General features: G+C 43.9%; 1 protein-coding gene and 1 long non-coding RNA gene across 2 annotated transcripts in view; one reads left to right on the top strand and one right to left on the bottom strand.

The window, feature by feature from the left end:
* Positions 1–26,419, top strand: part of LOC141153820 (uncharacterized) — a 124,600-nt gene that overhangs the window by 95,187 nt on the left and 2,994 nt on the right. The window contains exon 3 of the long non-coding RNA XR_012247360.1: positions 25,835–25,919. This is a non-coding gene — a long non-coding RNA (uncharacterized lncRNA). The remainder of the gene's footprint in view (positions 1–25,834; positions 25,920–26,419) is intronic.
* SUSD6 (sushi domain containing 6) overlaps positions 11,237–26,419 on the bottom strand; it is a 47,583-nt gene continuing 32,400 nt past the window's right edge. The window contains exons 3-6 of the mRNA XM_073638988.1: positions 25,057–25,254; positions 19,834–19,972; positions 17,455–17,879; positions 11,237–15,815 (exon numbers count right to left, since the gene is read on the bottom strand). Coding sequence (XP_073495089.1) covers positions 15,790–15,815; positions 17,455–17,879; positions 19,834–19,972; positions 25,057–25,254 — 788 coding nt within the window. The 3' untranslated portion in view covers positions 11,237–15,789. The remainder of the gene's footprint in view (positions 15,816–17,454; positions 17,880–19,833; positions 19,973–25,056; positions 25,255–26,419) is intronic.

The raw sequence follows: 26,419 nt of genomic DNA, 5'->3' as shown, positions 1-26,419 counted from the left end.
GCATACCAGGATTGGGGTTGAGGGGGGGCATGCATACCAGGATTCGGATGAGGGGTACCAGTCATACCAGGATTTGGGGGTTGAGGGTGGGGGCCATTCATACCAGGATTTGGGGGTTGAGGGTGGGGGCCATGCATACCAGGATTAGTGTTGAGAAGGGGGCATGCATACCAGGATTGGGGTTGAGGGGGGGCATGCATACCAGGATTCGGATGAGGGGTACCATGTATACCAGGATTTGGGGGGGGTGAGGGGGGCATGCATACCAGGATTGGGGGTTGAGGGGGGGGCATGCATACCAGGATTGGGGTAGAAGGGGGGGGCCATGCATACCAGGATTGGGGTAGAAGGGGGGGCCATGCATACCAGGATTGGGGTTGAAGGGGGGGCCACGCATACCAGGATTGGGGTTGAGGGGGGCATGCATACCAGGACAGAGATGAGGGGTGCCATGCATACCAGGATTCGGATGAAGGGTACCATGTATACCAGGATTTGGGGGTTGAGGGTGGGGGCCATGCATCCCAGGATTTGGGGGTTGAGGGTGGTGGCCATGCATACCAGGATTGGGGGTGAGGGGTGCTATGCATACCAGGGTAGGATGGGGGCAGCACATAACAGGATGGGGGAACAGGATTGGGGAGCACAAATACCAGGATGGGGGCAGCACAAATACCAGCATGGGAGGCCATATACCAATAAAAATGCTCGCCACCAGGGCGTAGAACAGGTTCAATAGCTAGTATTATATATGCAGCACAGTCTTAGTGTATTCAGTGCAATGTACAAGATATTCACAACTGGCCTGTTTTTCCTACTCTTTAATTTTTTTTTCCAGAGACATGCAGCATTTAGTACTGAATTGCATATAAGGCAATAGTCTTACTGTATCCTATGTGATGCGTAAACAGTAGTCTAAGTGTATCTTTTGTAATGCATATAGAAATCTCAGTGCATCCTATATGATGTATAAACAAAAGTCTGTGCATCCTATGTGATATATACACAATAGTTTGTGTATCCTGTGTATATACAGTATTCTGCGTATCCTTTGTAATGAATATATAAGAGCCTCAGTGTATCGTATGTGATTTATACAGTGAGGCCTCTAGTCCATACTAGGGACATCACATGCCACATTTAAATCTGACATTGATCCAGAAATGCATTTGTGATCGGGGAACATTATTGCTTCTGTGGTTCCAAGCTCCACAATTTTCAGCTTTGGGAAAGTACAGAAATGTAATATCAATCTGTATTATGGATATATCATAGTCATGTTTGTTGTGTCTACGATGGTGAATGAATGCTTGGCGGTCATGTTACTCCACTAGGAGGTTCCTGTGGGAAAATGACAAAAATACAAATTATGTCTTGCATACAATTAGTCATTCTCCTCTCACCTATTCAGGAGGAGTGAAGGGTGTGGATGGCACCCATTAAAATCTCTCATCCTTGGAAACGCAATGTCAGGCCCAGTAGAAATGACAGATCCCATGTGTAAGACATTTCTCTATTTATCCCTTTTATTTTTGTGTTTTTATTGCCTTGTGTGTATGTCCTTTTGTAACTTTGCAAGCACTGTTCTCTTTATCGTGTAATTCTAAAATGTAATGAGTTTGTTCCTTGCTGCTCTAAACGTACCCACAACCTCAAAGACTGAAAGTATAACCCGGTTGTGTACTTTGGAAAGCTGGGTGGGCTTGTGTACTAGTGTGTTACTCAAAGCAGGAGCCTCACTGGCCTAACAAAAAGTCGAGTGGTGTCAGCAAGAAGTGTGGTGTGGATGGGTAAACTGGCTGTGGGGTGCGATTATCTGATTGTCAGCCTGTTGCTGACAGGTGAGTGGACGAGTGAATGTGAGAAGCGGAGTTCCCGGTTAGTCTCATCCGAGTCATGTGTGCAAGCGACTGGGCGGTGTTCGTAACTAGTGATGAGCGCATGCACTCGTTACTAGTGTTTGCCTCGGGTGCTCGGGTATACAGAGTATCACTGGTGCTCCGGTGACATGTTCGAGTCACCATGCCCGTGTTTATCAGACAGCCACAAAACATGTGGGGATTGCCTAACAGCTATGAAACATGCGGCCGCGGGGACTCTAACATGTCACTTGAGCACCCTAGTCAAACTTGAGTAACGAGCACTTGCGCTCATCACTATTCGTAGCACAATGGAAAAATAAAAAAAAGTTATAGCCCTTGGAAGAAGAGAAGGAAAAAAACGAAAGTGCAAAAATGAAAAATTGAACAGTCCTGAAGGGGTTAATCTTTAGATCAGTAGATCAGTCAGGGTCTAACAGCCAGCATAGCCACCAATCAGCTGTTAAGAGTGTACTAAGTCCTGTATACTGTGCCGCGGCCGTTCTTCAGCTCAGCTACTATTCTATTCTTATCAATAATAGTCGAATAAAATGTATTAGATGAGAATGAAAACAGGTTGAGCATATAGACTTGTAATATCTGTATAAAAAGTTTTTCTTACTGTCCCCTTTCTAAGTCCAATGCTGCCAGCTCATGTTATTTCTACTAAACCCAAATGGGACCAGAAGGTTCCTCTTTACACCCAGACCGATGTAACTATTGAACTACTCTTCATATCAACCTGTCCAAAACAAATTTAAATAACATTTTTGTTTGTGATAAGATGAAAGTCGTCTCGTTGACATATTAGACAGCAGATCATGTCTCATTTTGTAACCGTGATCTGCAGCCTGATCCAGCTGTTGTCAAACTGCAAGAACAATCTTTGGCTATGATCATGCTAAAAGTACCGTAGTGTTTCACCCAAAAATGACAAAACACCCTTTAATCTCTATCCGGCTGTTATATATCAGTATTGCTTAAGGGAAAAAAATTGTACAGTTTACTATTTTGACAGTGGGATCCCATGAGCAATGGATGCAATCAAATGGTAGTCGTCTGAGGCATCTGATTAACATCCCCATTAGGGCTCATTCACACGTCTGTTTTTTTTTCCACATGCGAGAAAAACTGTCCTAGATTGTTCGGAGTTTCATCAGTGTTGAGTCAGAGTTTTTTCTTGGATGAGAAGGAAAAAAAAAAAAGGTTCTCCAACTTCTCTTATCTAAGAGTCCGTGAAAAACGGACAGAACTTACATGGTATCTGAGCTCTGTCTGATCTTTTCATGGACCCATAGACTTGCATTGTCCATTTTTGATCCAACACTTGGATCAATATTAGACACGTTACCGTAATTTAATGCTTACGGCTCAGTTTTGAAAAATAAATCGGACATGTGAGAGGCCCTATAGGAAAGCTTTCTATCCGTGAAATATACGGATAGAACTAGTGAGCGAAAAATAAATGTGCCCATAAATATATTAAGAGCCCTACTCTGAAATGAATACAATTATCACAAAGCATGTTTCTTTGTGACTACCGATTGAAACAATGTTGCAGTGCTATTTAAAGGCAACGTCTTAAAATTGAAATTAAAACTAAAATGATATTTTTCCCTACTGAGCACAGTCCTATATTTTATCTATGGCACTTATAACCCCTTCATGAACAGGCCATTTTTTTCTGCTTTCATTTTTTCTTCCTTGCGCCATCATTTTTTTGTCAACATAGATATATGAGGACTTGTTTTGAATGACACCATTCATTTGATCAGGCAATGTACTGAAAAAGTTGAAAATAAAGTTCCATGTGATATGTGTTAAGAAAAAACATTTCTGTCTGTTTTTATTGTGCGGTAAACATGATCTGGCAAAGATTATTCAGGTCATTATGACTATAATGATACGAAACATACAGTAGTTATTTTTATTACTTAATCGCTTAAGAGTCAGAACTTTGTACAGAAATATAACTTTAATTTGCGTCACTATTTTCCAAGAACCATAACTTTATTTTTTCGTTGATGGAGCGGTATCAGAGCTTGTTTTGTTGCTTTGAGAGTTGATGTTTTATTGGTGCTAATATATGGAGAACATAGATTTTGATCACCTTGTAGCATTCTTTGTTTTTCGATCCTAAGTTTATTTATTTTTTTTGTTCTTAAAGGCGCTTATATTATGGGTTAAATCTATATATATAATCGTCTTATCCCGTCTGTCTGTCTGTCCAGGAAATCCCGTGTCGCTCATTGGTCCGGCAGCGGTCAATCAGCGCCGCGGGATTTCTGAAAAAAGATGGTGGCCGTTAGCGGCTCATCTGCGGGACGGAGCTCAGCGGCGATGCAGCCGGGAGATGAGCGCCACGAGGCGCTCATCTCCCGGCCGGTACCAGCAGAAGGACCTCGACCGCCGGACCCATCTGCGGGAAGGAGATGCAGCTGGGAGATGAGCGGCGCGAGGCGCTCATCTCCCGGCCGGTAGCAGCGGAAGGACCTCGACCGCCGGACCCATCTGCGGGAAGGAGATGCAGCCGGGAGATGATCGGCGCGAGGCGCTCATCTCCCGGCCGGTACCAGCAGAAAGACCTCGACCGCCGGACCCATCTGCGGGAAGGAGATGCAGCCGGGAGATGAGCGGCGCGAGGCGCTCATCTCCCGGCCGGTACCAGCAGAAAGACCTCGACCGCCGGACCCATCTGCGGGAAGGAGATGCAGCCGGGAGATGAGCGGCGTGAGGCGCTCATCTCCCGGCCGGTAGCAGCGGAAGGACCGCCGGCGTCGCTGACCTCCATGCGGAAGAGAGGACCGGGGAGCGGCGCTGCGGGTCGGGATACTTCTGCTGCGAGCGCCCGCTCATGTCCCGGGTTCTCGCAGCGGAAGTACCCGCACAGGCAGCACCGCTCCCCGGTGCTCACCAAGACGATTCGATGATTGGTCGCGGTCTTCGGACCCGACCAATCACTGATCTTAACGCAAAAGTTAAACACCGCTGTGCTGATTGGTCGCGGACGCTGCCCGCGACCAATCACCGATTTGGGCGCCACATTTAAATATCGGCCGCGACCAATCAGCACAGCGGTGTTTAAATGTGGAGCCAAGATCGGTGATTGGTCGCGGCCGATATTTAAATTTGGCGCCCAAATCGGTGATTGGTCACGGGCAGCATCCGCGACCAATCAGCACAGTAGTGTTTAACTTTGGCGGCAAGATCAGTGATTGGTCGCGGGCCAAGACGGCGACCAATCACCGATTTGTGCGGCACATTTAAATAGCGGCCGCGACCAATTGGATGTCAGCGCCGCTCCCCGGTCCTCCCTTCACACCCTAGCCGCATGGATGTCAGCAGCGCTGCCTATGCGGATACTTCCGCTGCGAGAACCCGGGACATGAGCGGGCGCTCGCAGCAGAAGTATCCTGACCCGCAGCGCCGGTCCTCCCTTCCGCATGGATGTCAGCGCCGCTGCCTGTGCGGATAGTTCCGCTGCGAGAACCCGGGACATGAGCGGGCGCTCGCAGCAGAAGTATTCCGACCCGCAGCGCTGCTCCCCGGTCCTCCCTTCACACCCTAGCCACTGATGTCCCCACAGTATCCGCATGGTGTTACAAAGGTCCGGACATTTGTGTTAAAAATCGCTGATTGGTCGCTGGCGCTGCCCGCGACCAATCACCGATTTTGGCGCCAAATTTAAATATCGGCCGCGACCAATCACCGATCTTGGCTCCACATTTAAACACCGCTGTACTGATTGGTCGCGGACGCTATTTAAATGTGGCGCCAAAATCGGTGATTGGTCGCGCCCAGCGTCGGCAACCAATCAGCACAGCGGTGTTTAAATGTGGAGCCAAGATCGGTGATTGGTCGCGGCCGATATTTAAATTTGGCGCCCAAATCGGTGATTGGTCGCGGGCAGCGCCAGCGACCAATCAGCGATTTTTAACACAAATGTCCGGACCTTTGTAACACCATGCGGATACTGTGGGGAGATCAGCGGCTAGGGTGTCAAGGGAGGACCGGGGAGCGGCGCTGCGGGTCGGGATACTTCTGCTGCGAGCAGTCGCTCATCTCCAGGCTTCTCGCAGTGGAAGTAGCCGCACAGGCAGCGGCGCTCCCTGGTCCTCACTAATACGATTCCGCTCCCCGCTCCTCACCAATACGATTCGCTGATTGGTCGCGCTCTCCGCACGCGACCAATCAGTGATCTTGGCGCCACATTTAAATAGCGGCCGCGACCAATCACCAATTTTGATGCCACATTTAAACACTGCTGTGCTAATTGGTCGCGGACGCCAGCCGCGACCAATCAGCGAGCTTGGAGCCAAATTTAAACAACGCTCTGATTGGTCGCGGACGCCAGACGCGTCCAATCTGCGAGATGGGCGGCAAATTTAAATGCCGCTCTGCTGATTGGTCGCGGTGGCCGGCTGCGATTAATCAGCGAGAAGGGCGGCAAATTTAAATGCCGCTCTGCTGATTGGTCGCGGTGGCCGGCTGCGATTAATCAGCGAGAAGGGCGGCAAATTTAAACGCCGCTCTGCTCTTTGGTCACGGTGGCCGGCAGCGACCAATCAGCGAGATGGGCGGCACATTTAAATGCAGCTCTGCTGATTGGTCGCGGTGGCCGGCGACCGCTACCAATCAGCGATTTTGGCGCCAAATTTAAACACCGCTCTGCTCATTGGTCCCGGCCGCCGGCCGGCCGAGACCAATCAGCGAGATTGCCGCCAAATTTAAACAAGCTCTCCGGTCCTCACTAACACAGTTCGCTGATTGGTCGCGGCCGCCACCCGTGACCAATCACCGATATTGCCGCCAAATTTAAACACCGTTTTGCTGATTGCGCCCGGTCGGCCGCATACATATTCTGGAATACCCGATGCGTTAGAATCGGGCCACCATCTAGTTATTTTATATTTGATAAATTGAACTTGTGCAGACAAGGTGATACAGATATGCTTATTTTTTTTTTAAACACCCTTATATACAGATGGAAAAAAGAAGGATTTTTATATCCTTCAAGATGTTTTTTCACTTTTTTTTTTTTTTAGGGCCCTCTATGAGCCTTCAGCCTGTTATGTTCAGTATTGCAGTACATACACGCAACAATGAAATTGCAATAGCATGAAGGAAAAAGTCATGGAATTATGGAAATCACAGGCTGGATAGACGTGTTAATGATATGCCAATGATGAAAAAATGTTAACAAAATTTTCAAAACATCTCGATTTATTCAGTGTCAAGTGTGAGAGCCACATGCAGAAATCCCTGCCCTTAGTAGCCAGTGTTTATCAGTGAGGTTATTAATGGGTGTCTGAGGTATGTTCTGCTGCATCAAATGCACTTGGGCAAATCATCAAAATCAGCTGCTGGCAACTCCTTTTGTCATTGTCAACTAATGACGTCCCAGTTGTGCTTGAAGGAAGACAAGTTCAGATACACTTCAGGTCATGGTAGCACGTTAAGGCCACACAGACTGCTCACAGTATCAAAGCAAAATGTGGTCAAGATGCATTTTGATTTGGTCGTGGAACCAGTGGTATGGTCATTTCTCCGATGTCAAGCTGTTATTATGCCACTCCACACTATATTCTCAGGAGTAGGACCATTGTGACATTCTCTTTTGAAAGAGTTTATATGTCATTGCCTATGTGGTTTCCAGATGGAGCCCGAAAGTTGGCATGGTGGTCTATTCGCTTCCGTGGAGAGTTCTGCTTTTGTCTTGGACGCAAAGACACTGGAGAGCACGTGAGCAACTTCCTTAAGAAGCTGTCACGAGGGAACATCACCCTGGTCCTTCTCCTGGGATTGTGGCATGGCATAATGAACGGTAGCTGGCCCGTCTAGTCTTCTTTCCAGCTGTATGAAGATGTTGGCTTTCAATAGGAACCCCATGATTGAGATTGATAGCAGCATTGAAGTAAAACACCGCTATTTTCTAAATACTAGTCAAAGGAAAACTAAAAAAGTAAGGCTTTGAAAAACAGTGTGCCAGTGTGTGATCTGGGTCCAATCATTTAACGCCTTCATCCCCAGGCCATTTTCTGTTTTATTGCTCCCCTTCTTCCCAGAGCCATAACCTTTTTATTTTTTTCAGCAATATGGCCATGTGAAGGCTTATTTTTTTTCAGGAAAAGTTGTACTTTTGTACGACATCATTGGTTTTACCATATTATGTACTGGAAAACGGGAAAAAAATTAAAAGTGCGGTGAAATTTCAAAAAAAGTGCAATTCCACAGTTGTGTTTTTTGTTTTTTTTCACCATGTTCACTAAATGCAAAAGCTGACCTGCCATTAGGATTCTCCAGCTCAGTACAAGTTCGTAGATACCAAACATGTATAGGTTCTTTTTTATTTAAGTGGTGAAAAAAAAAATCCAAAATTTGTTATAAAAAAAAGTTGCATTTTCTGAGACTCGTAGCGTCTCCATTTTTCGAGATCTGGGGCCGGGTGAAGGTTTATTTTTTGCGCGCTGAGCTGACGATTTTATTGATACCATTTTGGAGTAGATCCAATGTTTTTGCATTTTATTGCAATGTTGCGGCAATCAAAAAAACGAAATTCTGGCAGTTTGATTTTTCTTCTCATTACGCAGTTTACCGATCAAATTAATCCATGGGAGATTAGAAGCTGCGATCATCAGACCGCCTGTGTGTAGCAGAATGGACAGCCGCAGGTGGATCGCGATTCCACCCGCGGCTGTTAGGGGCACATGTCAGCTGATCAAATCAGCTGTCATGTGCCTGGAAAGGTGTGGGCTCATCGCTGGAGCCCGCGCCAAAGGGAGAGACACGACACGTGCCGTAGATGTACGGCACATGTCATGATGGGATTAAAACAAAATTTAATAATGAGTACTCTTCAAAAAACATTTAGCCTCTGATGTCACTGTCACTCTAAGTCTGCATCTAATGGTAGGAAACTGAATCCTGTTATGTCAACTTGAATGGATGTAGTAAAGAATTTCCTTCTTTTTCATCATACAATACATTGAACCTTAAAACTCAGGTGAGGCTAGGTGCACATTGAATATGTGCACCTAGCCAACCGTATACGTTGCAAGCTTTTCCAGATGTACAGTCATGGCCAAAAGTTTTGAGAATGACACCAAAATTATATTTTCACATGATCTGTGGCCTCTGGTTTTTATTAGTGTTTGTCTGATGTTTATATCACATACAGAAATATAATTGCAATCATATTATGAGTACCAATAGGTTATATTGACAGTTAGAATGAGTTAATGCAGCAAGTCAATATTTGCAGTGTTGCCCCTTCTTCTTCAAGACCTCTGTAATTCTCCCTGGCATGCTCTCAATCAACTTTTGGACCAAATCCTGACTGATAGCAGTCCATTCTTGCATAATCAATGCTTGCATTTTGCCAGAATTTGTTGGTTTTTTTTTGTCCACCCGTCTCTTGATGATTGACCACAAGTTCTCAATGGGCTTAAGATCTGGGGAGTTTCCAGGCCATGGACCCAAAATCTCTATGTTTTGTTCCATGAGCCATTTAGTTATCTATCACCTTTGCTTTATGGCAAGGTGCTCAATCATGCTGGAAAAGGCATTTTTGGGCGCCAAACTGCTCTTGGACGGTTGGGAGAAGTTGCTCTTGGAGGACATTCTGGTACCATTCTTTATTCATGGCTGTGTTTTTAGGCAAGACTGTGAGTGAGCCGATTCCCTTGGCTGAGAAGCAACCCCACACATGAATGGTTTCAGGATGCTTTACAGTTGGCATGAGACAAGACTGGTGGTAGCGCTCACCTCTTCTTCTCCGAATAAGCTGTTTTCCAGATGTCCCAAACAATCGAAAAGGGGATTCATCAGAGAAAATGACTTTGCCCCAGTCCTCAGCAGTCCACTCCCTGTACCTTTTGCAGAACATCAGTCGGTCCCTGATGTTTTTTCTGGAGAGAAGTGACTTCTTTGCTGCCCTCCTTGAAACCAGCCCTTGCTCAAAGAGTCTCCGCCTCACAGTGCGTGCAGAAGCACTCACACCAGCCTGCTGCCATTCCTGAGCAAGCTCGGCACTGCTGGTAGTCCGATCCCGCAGCTGAAACAGTTTTAAGATACGGTCCTGGCGCTTGCTGGTCTTTCTTGGGCGCCCTGGAGCCTTTTTGACAACAATGGAAGCTCTCTCCTTGAAGTTCTTGATGATGCGATAGATTGTTGACTGAGGTGCAATCTTTGTAGCTGCGATACTCTTCCCTGTTAGGCCATTTTTGTGCAGTGCAATGATGGCTGCACGTGTTTCTTTAGAGATAACCATGGTTAACTGAAGAGAAACAATGATACCAAGAACCAGCCTCCTTTTAAAGTGTCCAGTGATGTCATTCTTACTTAATCATGACTGATTGATCGCCAGCCCTGTCCTCATCAACACCCACACCTGTGTTAATGGATCAATCACTAAAATGATGTTAGCTGCTCCTTTTAAGGCAGGACTGCAATGATGTTGAAATGTCTTTTGGGGGTTAAAGTTCATTTTCTGGGCAAATATTGACTTTGCAAGTACAGTAATTGCTGTTAAGCTGATCACTCTTTGACATTCAGGAGTATATGCAAATTGCCATTACAAAAAATGAAGCAGTAAACTTTGGAAAAATTACTATTTGTCTCATTCTCAATACTTTTGGCCATGACTGTATACTGTAACGTCCTAATAGGCAATCATTCACCAGAAGGAGTCCAAAACTTTTTTTATTTGCCTTCGCATTGCCGGTATGCGACTGTTAGCAGAGCATACTTGGGCGTTATTAGAGTATCTCGGGCGTGCTCGAGTAATATGTTGGTGTCCACGCAGCTGCATGATTCGTGGTTGTTAGGCAATCTCCGCATGTGTTGAGGCTAACAAATAGGAAATCCCCGCATGTGTTGAGGCCGTCTGTTAGACAGCCTCAACACATGCGGAGATTGCCTAACAGACGGCCTCAACACATGCAGGGATTTCCTATTTGTTAGACAGCCTCAACACATGCGGGGATTGCCTAACCACCTCAAATCATGCAGCTGCGGGGACACTAACACACTCGCTCGGCAAACACTATATCTGAGCATGCTCCCTCATCATTACATACAGGTTGTTTAACTATCTAGGAAAGCAAAGCAGACTACACTTTCCTATACAGAAGGCCACTGCAAAGAAAACTATATAATGTCAGTGTAAATAATAAAGTATGTCCCGATGGTGGACGTGGTCTTGACATCCATGCTGACTGTATACACTTTTGGGCGTGTGTTATCTGAGCTTACGTGCCCAACTGTGTGGTCTGAACCTTATATCATTATTAAAATTTATAGCATAGATGTTTCTTCACAGGAGATTTCTTCATAATACAATGTATTTATTTTACAAAAAAAAAAAAAATATTACAAAGTTTAATTTTAAAAGAAACTTTTATTATTTAGAAATGCAGTTATATACATAGAACAATTAAAATTAAATTACTTTGTACAAATATTAAAATATTATCTTCAGCCCCACAGCAATGTCCAGGGTGACAGTCAGAGCAGAGGGAATAAAGCTGTGATTTATTTATAATGTATCATCCTGGCACCAGAGGGGTTTACAGGTCCTGTACATCTGCACGCAGTGCCCCCTACTATACAGACACTGGATGACTGCCATGCCGCACGGTACACAGTATAGGGTAGATCACCATTCGTGTGGTTTTCTCTGCACTTTTCTCATGTGACGATCAGGGCTGTAAGCTTTGCTCTAAACTCTGTAGCCATTGAGTAGAGATTCAAATCACCTGATACGAGAGGGTAATGTTCACCACCCCAAAAAAAACAAAGAAAAACAAATGAAAACATAAAGACCCCCACAAATTAAAGCAAAGCCTTGGTTACAGTTGCAAAGGAGTCTGTGGAAAGTTATTTACAAGTTGTTGAATGACTGCGCAGGTCCCAAGACCTCGCACATCTAATTGTATATTGCACATCTGATTGTGGAAAAGATGGACAGGAGAAGTGGCACTAGAAGAATAGCCTCGCCAGCTAGACACAGTGCAGGCAGCCGATTAGTAAGCTGTTCATCTGTTGGAATGACCATCCAGACGTGACACAATGGGAGCGATTTACCGGTCTCCTGTAAATAAATATACCCTGACAGTATTAGGATTTCTGTAACATATTTTTTTTGTTAATGTTTGGGATTGGATTTTTGGGTAATGTTTCTTTGGGGATTGAATCCTGTTAAATTAAAGCATTCTTAAATACGGAGTATATTACTTCTGTATATATTATGTATGCTGCCATGTACACCCAGTTGTACAGATAACCTTTTAGGGATCTACTGTACCTCCTGTATACTAAGATTCTACGCAGTTTTTTTTTCCCCCCGATGGAATTCATATTTGTTATCGAATTATCTCTCTTGGGGCAAACCAGATCTATTGCAGTTGTACATATACCCCACTCCCTTTATCATGTCCTATCCCTTGGTTGTATGGGACCATATTAACGATTTTCAGGATTTATTGACTTTGTCGGACTTCTCGGACAACAAGTTCTGAACCCCTATATTTCCCCTTAGTAAAATAACATCTATATTCCCCTACGCTGCAGTTTCAGCAATATAGCCCCTTCATCTGGATATATGTGATTCGTCCAAAGGCGGGGAGAGTGACACAAGCGCTGATTGTTATGCAGCCAATGTCACATGATAACCATAGAGCCAGTGAAGACACTGCTGAAGCAGCACTGGCGGCGAGTACAAGGGAAGAGTCCGACGGCTGTACAACTTGGACGAGAATCGCAATGCAATGCTCGGACTAGATGTCAGCTCTCCCGACCCCAGCGTGACAGCATGTATTTCTATGCAGCTATCACGCTTGGTTCGGGACAGCCAACGGGCCAGCAGAGCATTGCATTACGATTCTTATCTTCCCTAAGTGTTATTATTTTCCAAGGGGGAACATAGGGATTGAGAAGGGGGATGTCTTGTAGTGGACAACCCCTTTAATAGGATCCTATTAAAACCATTAATGATTATTCCAGTCGCTTCAATTTTTCCCGTTTACACATATTCTGCAAACAAATGATTGAACATGTTGAATTTTAGCATGCCTGATCCTCTGTTCTTACCAGAGATAAGCTGTTGCCTAAGGTGTCTCCAAATGGAGAATACATCCACACTCGACTAGGTGTGCATATGTATGGGGAAATAGCTATCAGCCAACAGCTACAGAAGGGGCATTGGCACTTCAATATTCCAAAGCATGTCGTCATCTAGATAGGACTCAAATAGGACATTACAGGAGAATAACAAATCTACCCCAAAGTGCAGCTTTTTGTACTGTGGAGCGATGAACAGGCCATATTGTCACTGCTTTTGCTCATAAATATGGCGCCCACTGTGTACGAGAGAGGTGGTTTTATGAGTGTTTAACAAAAAGAAGAGTGGATCGGTGGCACAAAAATATTTTGATCCCCCACAGTGCAGTCTCTGAACAGTCCATTTTATATTTATATGGTACACAAAAAAAGGCCAAAAAAAAGCAAACACACACACAATTCCATATGCACACCTACACCAGGATGCCCACATCCACGGGCTCTTTGTGCAGTGTGCATGGGACGTTCGTCTCCTGTAGTAAAGGATACTCATTCTTGTAAGATTCCCATCTCCCTTCTCAGCTCCTGCTTAACTACCCCCCCCCCCCATCCGCCTTCTCAGCAGTTCCTGTATCTTTTGCACAATAATATCCAGTTTACCTCACTGAATATTGTGTGCTTAAAGCATTAACCTTCTGGTCAAGATTTCCTGCATAATACCCCATTACACCTCCACACATCCCTGATTACTATGGTGGTCACTTCCTACCGGACCTCATCCCGTTTCCAATATGGCCTTTCCTCTCTACACATCACCTTCTGGGCTCACCGTGTTACTGATTACATGCACTATGGTACAAGCTTTGGTGGATTGGACTCTTATTGCCTTCAAAAATAATTTACCCTTCATAATTTCCCAGCCCTGGTGAGAAAAATCCCGTCTTTAAAAGGGGAAATAGGTTTCAAGTGTTTTTTTTTTTTTTTTTTTTTTTTTAAAGAGTCAGCAATAGAGGTGTAAACATGATGCTACAGAGTAGATTGTGAAAGACATTTCCTTGTAGAATAAAGCCGAAAAAAAGTGTGGAGGAAACTAGGAGAGCGTGGTCAGCATCGGAGGATAAATCCAGGGGCAATACTTTGAGGCAGAATGCAGATACACAAATCAGATTTTTGACTTTGGAACCAGCGCCCTTGTCAGGAGAGTGGCTGACGATGCTATAGATGTACAAACCGATTTTTGACTCTGCATGAGGTGAGCATCAGCATTCTGCCTCAAAGTACTGCATTGGGATTTAATTTTCCTCTGGCGTTGACAGTGCGCTCCTAGATTCCTACACCCGAATTCCCCGGCTCACCAGGAAGGAAGAGCAGCAGCAGTCAATTATGTACACTCCCGTTACACAGATTCAACCCATCGAAAACAGGCGCCACCGTCCACTTTTTCTTGTAAAGTACAAGCGGACTGACGTAATATTATAGAAATGCAAAATCTACACCCAAACCATCATTGGGAGTCAGGTCCATAGTGTTACTTCTAGGGAGTATTCATTTGGTCTTAGGCTGTGTGCCCATGATGCATTTTTGGTGCGGATTTGTAGCGCGGAAATGCTCCAGAAGCGCATTGCATAACTTATCCCATGACGTTCTGTGCACATGGTTAGGATTTTTTCCGCACAGATTTTACTCGCAGAAAAAATACGGACATGACCAATTCTTGGGTGTTTCTGCATGCGTATTTGCCTATACAATGCATTGGAAAAATGCATGGCAAAAACCGCATGCTGTTTTCTGCCAAGGGGATGCAGAAATGCTCAGGGAAATGTCTGCTTCATTTCTGCATCGTGGGCACTAAGCCTTAAGCTTAAAGAGGTGGTCCACTACTTTTACATTGATGCCCTTATCTTTAAGGTCGGCAGCGATAACAGCTGATCAGGGGTGCTGGGTGTCAGATCCTGGCCAATCAGACATTGATAGCCTATCCTAAAGAGTGGATCAATGTAAAAGTAGCAGACAACCTCTTTAATATTGAGAATCAGCCACAATTTAGAGTGCAAATGTGGTCTTCAATTTTAAAAGATATGGTATTGTAGAGCACGGTAATATATTTCCCCTTTATACCTGCACTAAACTTTAGACAGCACGGCTTGGTGGCAGAAAGGGCAAAGACTGAGAAAATCCTTAGACTTCACAAGGCAGCGCATGTTGCTGACGTGGATGCACAACATGAAAACAGAGATAGTATAAAGATTGTTCACCTTGTCAGAGTAAGTGTAATGTATTTCTACATAATGCGAATCCTAATAAACTGTAGGTATGAAATGCAGCCAGCTTATTAGGCATATGGAGCCTATCTGAGAGATGAGGGATCCATGCCCTGTGCTGCTCCGGACAAGAAATATTGCACTGGACTTTTTGCATGGTGCCTACCGCATTAGTAGACTTGATTAGCGCCAGCCTGAGACAAAAGGTCCATTACAAGGGACCGTATATATGGTGTACACAGGAGTGTATGCTTTACGGAAAGCCAAAAAGTATTTCTGTGCGAGTGCTGAAACCATTGGGAAGGCCAAGAGGCATTATTAGAATTTGTAGGGATAAGTGCCAGGAGTAAGATCCAGCCCCCATCACAGGGGTATTCCTATATCAGTATATAGCCTATAGTATAACACATACATATGAGATATAATTGTACACCTCTGCAAGCAAGGCTCAGACCATCTGCTCCCAGTGCTCTGCAGTGGGGGGGGATACGGTCTGTGCGCAGTGAAATGGGGGAGGCACGAATTGTCAGCTCCAGAGCTCCTGTGAGTACAGAAGGGCAGAGCAGGAAGATTGTAGAGATCCTGCAGGTCCAGTCACAAGGCCGAGGTGTTCAAGCTTCTTTCAGCAGAGGGATATCTGCAGAGAAAAAAGAAACAAACTAGGTTATAGGTTTGCTTTATTACTCATCTAAAAGCATTAGAAAAAGACAAGACTGATTCAAATTCATTTGTCACTTACACCTGCACCAAGATCTGCAACCGGCCAACACAACGTTCTGTAGTGAGGGCCACACACAATGTGCAAAGACAGCGGCGCCATGCAGAGGCACAACACCTCTTACAAGGGAAATCAATTCAGCTATTTAATCATCAATATAGGGGACTTGGCCGCTCTAAAAAATCATACCAGTAACATACATTGGTGGAGTAGTTACAGAAAAATTCACTTTTAATGCATATGCAACTGAGGGCGCTTCAATACACCCCTGCCGTGGCCAAAGCACCATTACACCCTCCGATTTGCATATCTAGCACGATCCGAGATTGATTGACAGTAAGAGTAGGTGTACAGTCATGGCTCTTTGAATCTCTATGCCAACTCATAGTTCTCTCTACACTCCTTGACATGTCACATAACATACAATCTCTGAAAGAAGGGGAAGCGGTGAGGAGGCCCTTGAGGTGTCACAAGGGTTGTAAAGGAGAAAGCACAGGATATGCCAAGAGAGTACACATACATAAGGGCAGTAAAGCAGTGCAGAATAAGTAACATTAGAATAGAACAGTAGGGGGAACACCAAGCATGCACACAGCCACGAAGAAGCATGGCCATGGGGCTAGCTTGCATAAGGAACTAAAAGCCCCCGCGACCTGTGACGCAGCATCCCAGCATGGAGGGTGAGCACTCAGAACTCGGACTTCAGTGAGTAATTGTAAAATCACATTAAGTGGCACATATGAATGGTAAAGGGAATATGAGCCTTTATAATTATTGACTGAATGTGGGTATAATTGTTTTTTCTCCTTGTAATACCCCTTTAAAGAGGTAGCTACAGAAGTGAATAGAACTCTGAAACATAATACCTACATCCAGGATCATGATTCTATAGAGATATCTGATCCATCAGCTCAAAGGTCAGTGTCATACTATTAGCATCATCGTTAGTGTGATTAGCAGAAATCCTCTTCATCAATCTTTCCTTCAACAAGGATATCCAGGATTGGAAAAAACAAACACAGCAGCAGATGTTCTAATGCCACTCACCTCATTTCCCTGCCAACAGTGCCCCCCTGGTCTTTATACACAGCCAGGTGCCACGTGCCCGCAGTGGAGCTGCCACGTGACTGCGTCAGCCAATCAGTGCTTGTAGTGGTGACACAAGTAGTAGACCAACTACTTATCAAAGCTGGGAGCCAAGATGTCAGTACGTGACCAGTGAGGATACAAATTGGCAGCTTGCAAATGGCCCGCTGCTGATTTTTTTTCCCATCAAAAGTTGGATAACCCCTTACTATTAATAGTGGACTTGAATATCTTTGCTATAGTATGCCACTAGTTTCTATATTGCCATAATCTCCCTGTGGCACTGTACAATAATACCAACCAAAAATAAAAAAAAAAATAACCGTTTACAGTATTAAGGCAAGTACTACAATTGCTTACATTCCAGCCCTCATAAATGTTAAAATCTAGAGATAAAGGGTATAGACCAGAAGTCCGCCTATTAGAGAAGCCACCTGTCCATTGTGGAGGCTTGTGATGCAGAACGACTCACCATCTGTGTACTCCTCGGAGGACAGGGACAGGAGACTGTGCACATCACTGCTTTCTGACTCTGCTCCTTCCCGCGCTAATGTCCGGCTCTCTGCTCCAGCTGCCCACTGTGAGGACGTCTGGTGGACCAGCACAGTCTCTGAGCGCGGTGTGCTGCCTGCTGGGTATTGTGAAGTAGTCGCCATAGTTTGGTCTGTGACATAATTAGTCCCCATAGGTTGTCCCCCAGAGTCAGAGCGAGACACCTCTTGCTGTAGGTCCTGATCCTCCCCTGGTCCTTCAGATAATACTATCTGGACACGAGAACTAGCAGAAGGGATACAGTTTCCTGCGCTGCCATACACGGCTTCTTCGTAAGAAGGAAGAGCAACTTGCACACCATCAACCATAATAGATACTTGCTCCCCTGGCACACATGCCTCACGCCTGTTAAAGACAAGAAATTAAGTGCGAACAATACAAAAAAACAGTTTTTATTAAAGGGGTTGTCTGATCTAAAATAAGTCTGCAGTCACTCTGTGTGACTGTAGACTTATGAATCCCCCAGCGCATGCATTGTTTTTGAACAAGAACTGTGCATGTGGCTTATCATTTGTATCTTAAGTATATCTTCTCTTAATATGGATTCGCCGGTTTCTGAGCCAGGAATGTCGGTGATGTATGCGATATGCATATTGCATATACCCGGCCAGTGCCCATCCAGCGGGAGTGACCTCGCTCCATACAAGTGCACAGAGCAAGGCTGCCCCCCCACTGGACGGCCACCCCCACTGATCAAGTCTATCAATACAAACTACAGGGACGTATATTGAAAGGTAACTGCAATGTAAGCTCTTCTTTAGAACATCTTTCAGGAGGGCGCGTCTTCCCTTTTACCAGTGAATGTCTTACAGGTACACTCCCCCTTTTTATTTATTTTTTTTATCAAGGAAACCAGTGCCTGGCCAGTAAGACTCTACTTGCGGCCACCATCAGCTGGCAGAGAAACAGTGGAGAGCCAGGCCTTTCACCCTGTCACCAATACTGTAGTAAAGAGAGGAGAACATGGAGACATCCGTCTACAGATGAGTCGCTTCCTTTTTGTAGGAGATTGTGCTTTGGCAATAATACTTTGTCAACCTCATTCTGACCAGTTTTGCATGTGCATGTTCTATTCGTGTTTTGACAGAGAGAACACATACTTTTTCTAGTCTATGGAGCTGTTCACATGTGCGTGTTTTTTGCGGCTTGTGTGTCCGGAAAACAAAATCACAGAGGCATGTCTGTTTTTCATCTGTGCCACCCATTCAAGTCTATGGGTCCATGAAAATCACAGACGGAACACGGACGCCATCAGTGTGCGCTCCGTTAGCTGTCCGTTCTTAACATTGCAATGGGCGGGAGAAGATTTGATTTCTTTTAACTGATGAAACCCAGATGGTGGAAACTGACCAAACACTGCTGAAAATCGGATCTTTGCATGTAAGAAAACTCTTTGATATTTGATTGAGCCCTTATGTTGTAAGGCTCGTTTAAAGTGTTAGACCTTAAAGAATTTGTCCACTACTTTCACATTGATGACCTATCCTAAGGCTAGGTCATCAATGTCTGATCGGCAGGAGTCCGACATCCGGCACCCCCGCTGATCAGCTGCCATCGGCTGTTACCTGGAAGTACTCACTTGCTGAGCTGCTCTGTCTACTTTTCGTGGTCGCCACAGGGTACTGCACATCCACCTCCTATTGGTTTCAATAGGAGGCAGATGTGCAGTACCATGCGGCGGCTACTACAAGTAGACAGAGCAGCTCGGTAAGGGAGTACTTCTGATCGCCAAGACTGATAACAGCTGATCGGCGGGGGTGCCAGGTACCAGCCGATAAGACATTGATGACCTAGCCTAAGGATGGGTCATTAATGTAAAAGTAGTGGACAACCTCTTTAACTTATAGGGCAGCCATCTCCTAAAAGGGGCACTCCCTTTCTGAGAGCTCCTTTGCATTTCAGTAGTTTTATAATATCACACTGGCCATATTTATTGATACATACAATGGTGTTTCAGCACTAGGAACTGTTGGCAACATTGATAACACTACCAGCTAGTAATAGGTTTCTTGATTTCTAATATTTTACGACCCTTCCTCAAACCATCAAGGTACTGAAAAACACCCTTTAACATCCTTTTTAGGATACACCACTCCCATAAAGCCTATAAAGCAAATTAAACATTTCCAGGCAATTTATACTAATAGTTGTCCAGATTACAGCAATTACTGAATTTGGTCTTTCTGGTTTTGCAGAAACCATTAGTCACGTACTTGCGCTCACTGCTGAAGTTTGCTCATGTACACAGCGGATGACTCTGTTAGGAAAGTGGGCGATCTGCTGACGAACATTCACTTACCTGCTATGGTGGAAAGACTTGATTTTGGGCTGTAGCAGAACAAACAAGACAATAAGAAGCAGTATCAAGGCCACTGAGCTTGCAGTTGAGGCAACAATCGATAGTGTTGGGACCCCCAGGCTGGTATTTCTGTTGGTTTCTAAAAGTCAATGTGAAGAATTAGCAAACACTGAACTCAAGTTCTTATATTGCTTTAACTAGTTAAGCAGCAGGAAAATCAGCAAGTTTGCAATTAACTTGCTTTTTCTAATGTAATGACAGTCTTTATTTTTTTGTATCCAGATTTGTCCCTTTAGAATGTTACATCTTAAAATTGCACTGTTACTGGCAAACATATAAACAAAGAATTACCAGGTGTCAAATCTCCCCTAGGCATAACTAGAAGTGACACGTAAATAGATTATAAAAACAAATTTTTATTATCAAATAATGTTTAACCGCTTTCTGACATTTATGGTAATAGTACATCCTTGTGCCCTGGGCCTACTGGGCAGAGACGTACTATTACTACAAATGTGATCACGCCCGCTCACAAGCTGTGCAGGGCGATCGCTACTGGGTGTCAGCTGTGACAATGTGCAAGGAACAGTCCCGCACGGCTCCCTGCACATTAACCCCCGAAATGCTGCAATCTAAGTCGATCGCAGCATTCCAATGGCAAGAGGAGGTAAGCACTGCTTACTTACCTCTTCTCTGCCGTCCCACGCTGCCTCTGCCGGGTCCTGGGAGTTGTCATGGTGACCCGATGTCATCATGATGACATCCGGGTCACCAGACAGCAGGAAGTTACTTTGATCATGTGCAGTGTGCGATCAAATTAACTTCTCCCTGTGCAGCGCTGACAGGCTGTATAGCACAGGGATGCTGCTGCTTTCTATGCTATACAGGCGATCAGACTGCAAAAAGTGAAAGTCCCATAGTGGGACAAAGTGGAAAAGTGTCAGAAAGTGAAAAAAAAAATTGAAAAAATATAAAAAAAAATAATCCAAAAAAATAAAAAACATATTGTACCCATAAATAATTATTATGAAAAAAAAAGTACACATTTGGTATTGCCGCATCCCTAATGACCTGACCTATAAAACTGTCCCACTAGTTAACATCTTTAGTGAACACGGTAAAAAAAAAAAAGCAAAAAACTATGCTTTATCATACCGTCAAACTAAAAATGGAATAAAACACGATCAAAAAAATAAAAATGGTACCGCTAAAAATGTCATCTTGTCCCGCAAAAAACAAGCTGCCAAATAAAAAAATTTTCAGCCGAAAAATAAAAGTTATAGCTCACAGAATAAAGCAATACTAAAAATTCTTTCTATAAAAGTTTTTATTGTGTAAAAGCGCCAAAACATAAAAAAATATAAATGTGGTACCGCTGTAAACGTACTGACCCGAAGAATAAAGCAGCCTCATCAATTTTACCACACGTCGAAAAGCATAAAAAAAACAATTCCCGAATTGTTGGTTTTTGTTTATTCTGCCTCCCAAAAATTGGAATAGAAAGCGATCAAAAAATGTCACGTGCCCGAAAATGGTACCAATAAAAATGTCAACTTGTCCCGCAAAAAAACAAGCCGTCACATGACTATGTCGGCCAAAATATGGCGATGCAAAAACTAGTCTTTTAACAAAAAAAAAAAAAAAGTGTCTTTTAGTGTGTGACAGCTGTCAATAATAAAAACCCGATATGAATCTGGTATCGCTGTAATCGCACCGACCCGAAGAATAAAGTCGTCTAATCACTTATACCGAACGGCGTAAAAAATAAACTCTAGGGTTAGGGTTGTGCTAGGGATGGGATTTTTTCAAGAGTAAAGAAAAGAAATGACAACGATATGGTGACTAGTGTTGCCCGCATGTGCTCGCTACTTGAATTTGCATCTGGTGCTTGGGTATGCACCGAGTATCCCGGGTGCTAGAGTCTCCGCCCCATAAATTTTGCAGCTGTTATACAGCCAAAAAAACCTGAAACATGTGGACGGGGCCTTCGAGCATGTTACTCAAGCACCAATGATACTGGGTGCATACACGAGTATCCGATAAACTCAAGTAGCGAGCACTTACGCTCAAGACTAATGACAACTTAATCAATATGATGACCTAATTTTATCAAATTGTGTCGTACCTCTGGGTTCATTCAAAATGTTCACTATACCCCTTGATAAAATCCTTGAGGGGTGTAGTTTCCAAAATGGGGTCACTTGTGGGGGGGGTTTTCCACTGTTTAGGCACATCAGAGGCTCTCCAAACGTGACATGGTGTCCGCTAATTATTCAAGCAAATTTTACATTCAGAAAGTCAAATGGCGCTCCTTTGCTTCTGAGCCCTGCCGTGCTCCCAAACAGTAGTTTTCCCCCACATATGGGGTATCTGCTTACATAGGAGAAATTGCCCCAAAAAATTGCATGGTGCAATTTCTCCTGTTAACCTTATGAAAATGCAAAATTGGAGGCTGAAAAACATTTTTGTTGGAGCCGTGAAAATAAAATTTTCACATTTTTCCATGTTATAAACTTCTGTGAAGCACCTGGGGATTCAAGGTGCTCACCACACATCTTGATAAGTTCCCTGAGGGATCTAGTTTCCCAAATGGTTTCCATTGTTTAGGCACATCAGGGGCTCCCCAACATGGCGTCCGCTAATTATTTAAGCAAATTTTACATTCAAAAAGTCCAATACCGCTCCTTCCCTTCTGAGCCCTGCCGCACGCTCAAACAGGGTTTTTCTCCCACATATGGGGTATCTGCGTGCTCAGGAGGTATTGAACAACAAATTTTGGGGTCCATGTTTTCCTGATAACCTTGCAAAAATAAAAAAATTGGGGTCTAAAGTAACATTTTTGTGAAAAAGTTAAATGTTCATTTTTTTCTTCCACATTCCAAAAATTCCTGTGAAGCACCTGAAGGGTTAATAAACTTCTTCAATGTGGTTTTGAACACCTTGAGGGGTGCAGTTTTTAGAATGGTGTTACTTTTGGGTATTTTGAAGTCACTTTGAGGGGCCTTTATGACAGAAATGTGATGTAGTCCCAAAAAAAAATGGTTTTGCAAATTTTGTTGGAAAAATGAGAAATCCCTGGTCAACTTTTAACCTTATAATGTCCTAACAAAAATAAATAATTTTGGTTCCAAAATTGTGCTGATGTAAAGTAGACATGTGGGAAATGTTATTTATTAACTATTTTGTGTGACAAATCTCTCTGATTTAAGGGAATGAAAACTCAAATTTTGAAAATTGCGAAGTTTTCGCCAAATTTCCGATTTTTTCACAAATAAATTCCAATCATATCGAAGAAATTTTACCACTATCATGAAGTACAATAGTCGCAAAAAAACAATCTCGGAATCAGGGGGATCCGTTGAAGCGTTCCAGAGTTATTACCTCAAAGTTACAGTGGTCAGAATTGTAAAAATTGGCCTGGTCATTAACGTGCAAACCACCCTCGGGGGTAAAGGGGTTAAAAAACAAAAACAGGAAATGAAGGCTAGTGGAAAAAAAAGAAGAGCTGGAGCTCATAAATTTAATATAGTAGCATAACAGGTAAATATCACTCAATTAGGTCTTGTTCGATCTTATATAATATACATTTTTCAATATAATATTCACTAATCTAGACAAACAATCACGCTAATATCCATTTAATTTTACTTCTAGTTATTACCAGGGGAGACCGGACACCCCATTGGCGTGGGGAGGGGGTGAATATTCATGCCCTTTAAGAAGCGGGCAAACGAGATAGCCGGCAGCAGCAGGAGCCGCAGCGCGGCTACACTGTGTGCCGGCTATGAAGGAGAGTGAAGTCACTGCTCCTCGCGCACACAGTCCCGGCGTGGGGAGCAGTGACTCTCCATGTGAGCCGTGCATGGCAGTGACGTCATGCGCGGCTCACATGGAGAGATCAGTGCGGGCAGACAGGACGCAGCGCTGGGGGAGAGAAGAGAGGTGAGTAGGAGTGTTTATTTTTTTTTTATGTGCAGCATGATGGGGATGAGGGGTGCCATGCATACCAGGATAAGGATGGGGACCACATATAAAAGGAAGGGGATGGGGAGCATATTGTCAGAATTGGGGGACATTACCCCTCCCCCTTAAAAGTGCATCATGAACACATTTTTGGCTTAAAATTTTTTTTTATTATTTTCCTCCTCTAAAACCTAGGTGCGTCTTATGGTCCGAAAAATACGGTATGTTCAGTAAATGCACTCAATACTTGGTCGGGGCTCCTTTTGCATCAATTACTGCATTAATGCGGCGTGGCATGGAGGCGATCAGCCTGTGGCACTGCTGAGGTGTTATGGAAGCCCAAGTTGCTTTGATAGCACCCTTCAGCTCGTCTGTATTGTTGGGTCTGGTGTCTCATCTTCCTCTTGATAATAGTCAGCAGAGGGAAGCATGAATTGCTCTAAAATTTCCAGGTAGACTGCTGCGCTGACTTTGGTCTTGATAAAACACAGTGGACCTATACCAGCAGATGACATGGCTCCCAAAACCATCACTGATTGTGGAAACTTCACACTAGACCTCAAGCAACTTGGATTGTGGCCTCTCCACTCTTCCTCCAGACTCTGGGACCTTGATTTCCAAATGAAAATTGGAACTCTGGGACCTTGTGGAGTGTGTCAATGACTGCCTTCTGGACATCTGTCAAGTCAGCAGTTTTCCCCATGATTGTGGAGCCTACTAAAACAGACTAAGGGACCTTTTTAAACGCATAGGAAGCCTTTGCAGGTGTTTTTTTGTTAATTATTTTAATTTACTGAGATAATGACTTTTGTGTTTTCATTGGCTGTAAGCCATAATCATCAACATTAACAGAAATAAACACTTGAAATAGATCACTCTGTAATGACTCTATATAATATAGGAGTTTCACTTTTTGTATTGAAGAACTGAAATAAATTAACTTTTTGATGATATTCTAATTTAGTGAGATGCACCTGTATGTGCTTGTTCAAATATCCTGTTATCTCTATGTTTAAATACAGTGATAAGTGTACACTCCAGAACAAACCACTGACAGCTGAATGTGTTATAGCAGTACGTGTGCTGAGCTTTGTATTTGTAATAATACTACAGTTCTACTATTCACCAGACCTGTCACTCAAGGAGGAGTGCCTGCCCTTTTATGTCATGAAGTAAGGAGACTGTATTGCTCTAAGCTGCTCAAGAAACTTGAGAATACTCCTTTAAAAAAAAAATGTAGGCAAACAAAAGGCGACTTACCTTGGCTAAGTCTGCAGCTTACTCCCATAGGTGGGTTCCAGGCTCCATTCTTGCACGTAAGGAATTTATATTCTCCTTTCAACATATATCCCTCTGCACAGAAGTACTCGATGACACTACCCGAGGTAAAGGACTTTTCACAGTGTGGAGGGTGACAAATGAATCCACCATTTTCTGGTTCCGGAGGTGGGGGGCATACTGCACGTAAAAAGAGATAAGAACATATAAATTTATACTACATAGTGCCCACTGCCCTAGATTCAGGACACCTGCATACACATAAGCTTTCCCATAAGTACTGCTCATGAAAGAACAGTCTATATAAACGCATGGCTCCAAAGCATAACTGCGAAATGTGTAAATATCATTAGTAATAATAAGCTGTGGACTGCATAAAAATATTTTAAGTCATCATACATGCCAGTTTTTCCCTTTTTTTAAACTACTTAAATGTTGGAAAATTATTGTAAAACTAGTAAATGTGCAAAAATTGTAACTTGGAGATTTTACACAAGTCCTGGCCCGCAGCGATCTCTTTTTGAAAAGTGAGTGGAGTTTAGCCGAGAGATGGGAATATTCATCACAATTTACAGCAAAAAATGGAGCGTAAACTAAAAACTGAAATGTACTCTGTCTGAATGGTGGACTTTTGTTGTGGTGGAATATGACAGCTAAACAATGCACTAAATTCATTAAGATGCCTGCGCCTTAGTATTGTGCACGGCTCACCAAAGTTGGCTTCAAAAACTAATCTTTCTAATGATCTCTTTACACACAGGCCTGCAACAGTGACAAGGGGGCATCATATACACCTAGAGCACATATATCAGACTCTGGCCCATGGGCCATATGTGGCCTGCAGGGTGAGCATATTTGGCTCCAGACAAAGCCCCTCGCCCAGTATCGCACTTCCAACTGTATCGGCATCCTGGAAGCCATCATTATCTCTCTGTGTCTGACGTCTCATGCTGTGTGGGGCCCGTGATATGCTGTGTGGGGCACTACGCAGGGCCCGTGATATGCTGTGTGGGGCACTACGCAGGGCCCGTGATATGCTGTGTGGGGCACTACGCAGGGCCCGTGATATGCTGTGTGGGGCACTATGCAGGTCCCACTATACTGTGTGGAGGACTATGTGGGGTCTATTATACTGTGTGGAGATTACAGTTGGGGAATCCTACTGTGATGGGAGTCACCATACAGTGCGTGTGGAGGTATTCACTGTGAGGGTATCTTACTGTGTTTGGGGGGCTCTTTTGTTGACATCATACTTCATTATCTGTATTACTCAAGGTTTTTATCCTTCGTTATTACATCTTTAAATTGGGCCATATGCTTTTTACTACTCTTGCATAACATATTC

The sequence above is a fragment of the Phyllobates terribilis genome, unplaced genomic scaffold (assembly GCF_046119375.1).
Source record: "Phyllobates terribilis strain yellow unplaced genomic scaffold, ASM4611937v1 Scaffold_7__3_contigs__length_470593459, whole genome shotgun sequence".
Taxonomy (NCBI): Eukaryota; Metazoa; Chordata; class Amphibia; order Anura; family Dendrobatidae; genus Phyllobates; species Phyllobates terribilis.
The sequence above is the reverse complement of the archived record's forward strand: the minus strand, read 5'-3'. Positions and strand labels throughout refer to the sequence as shown.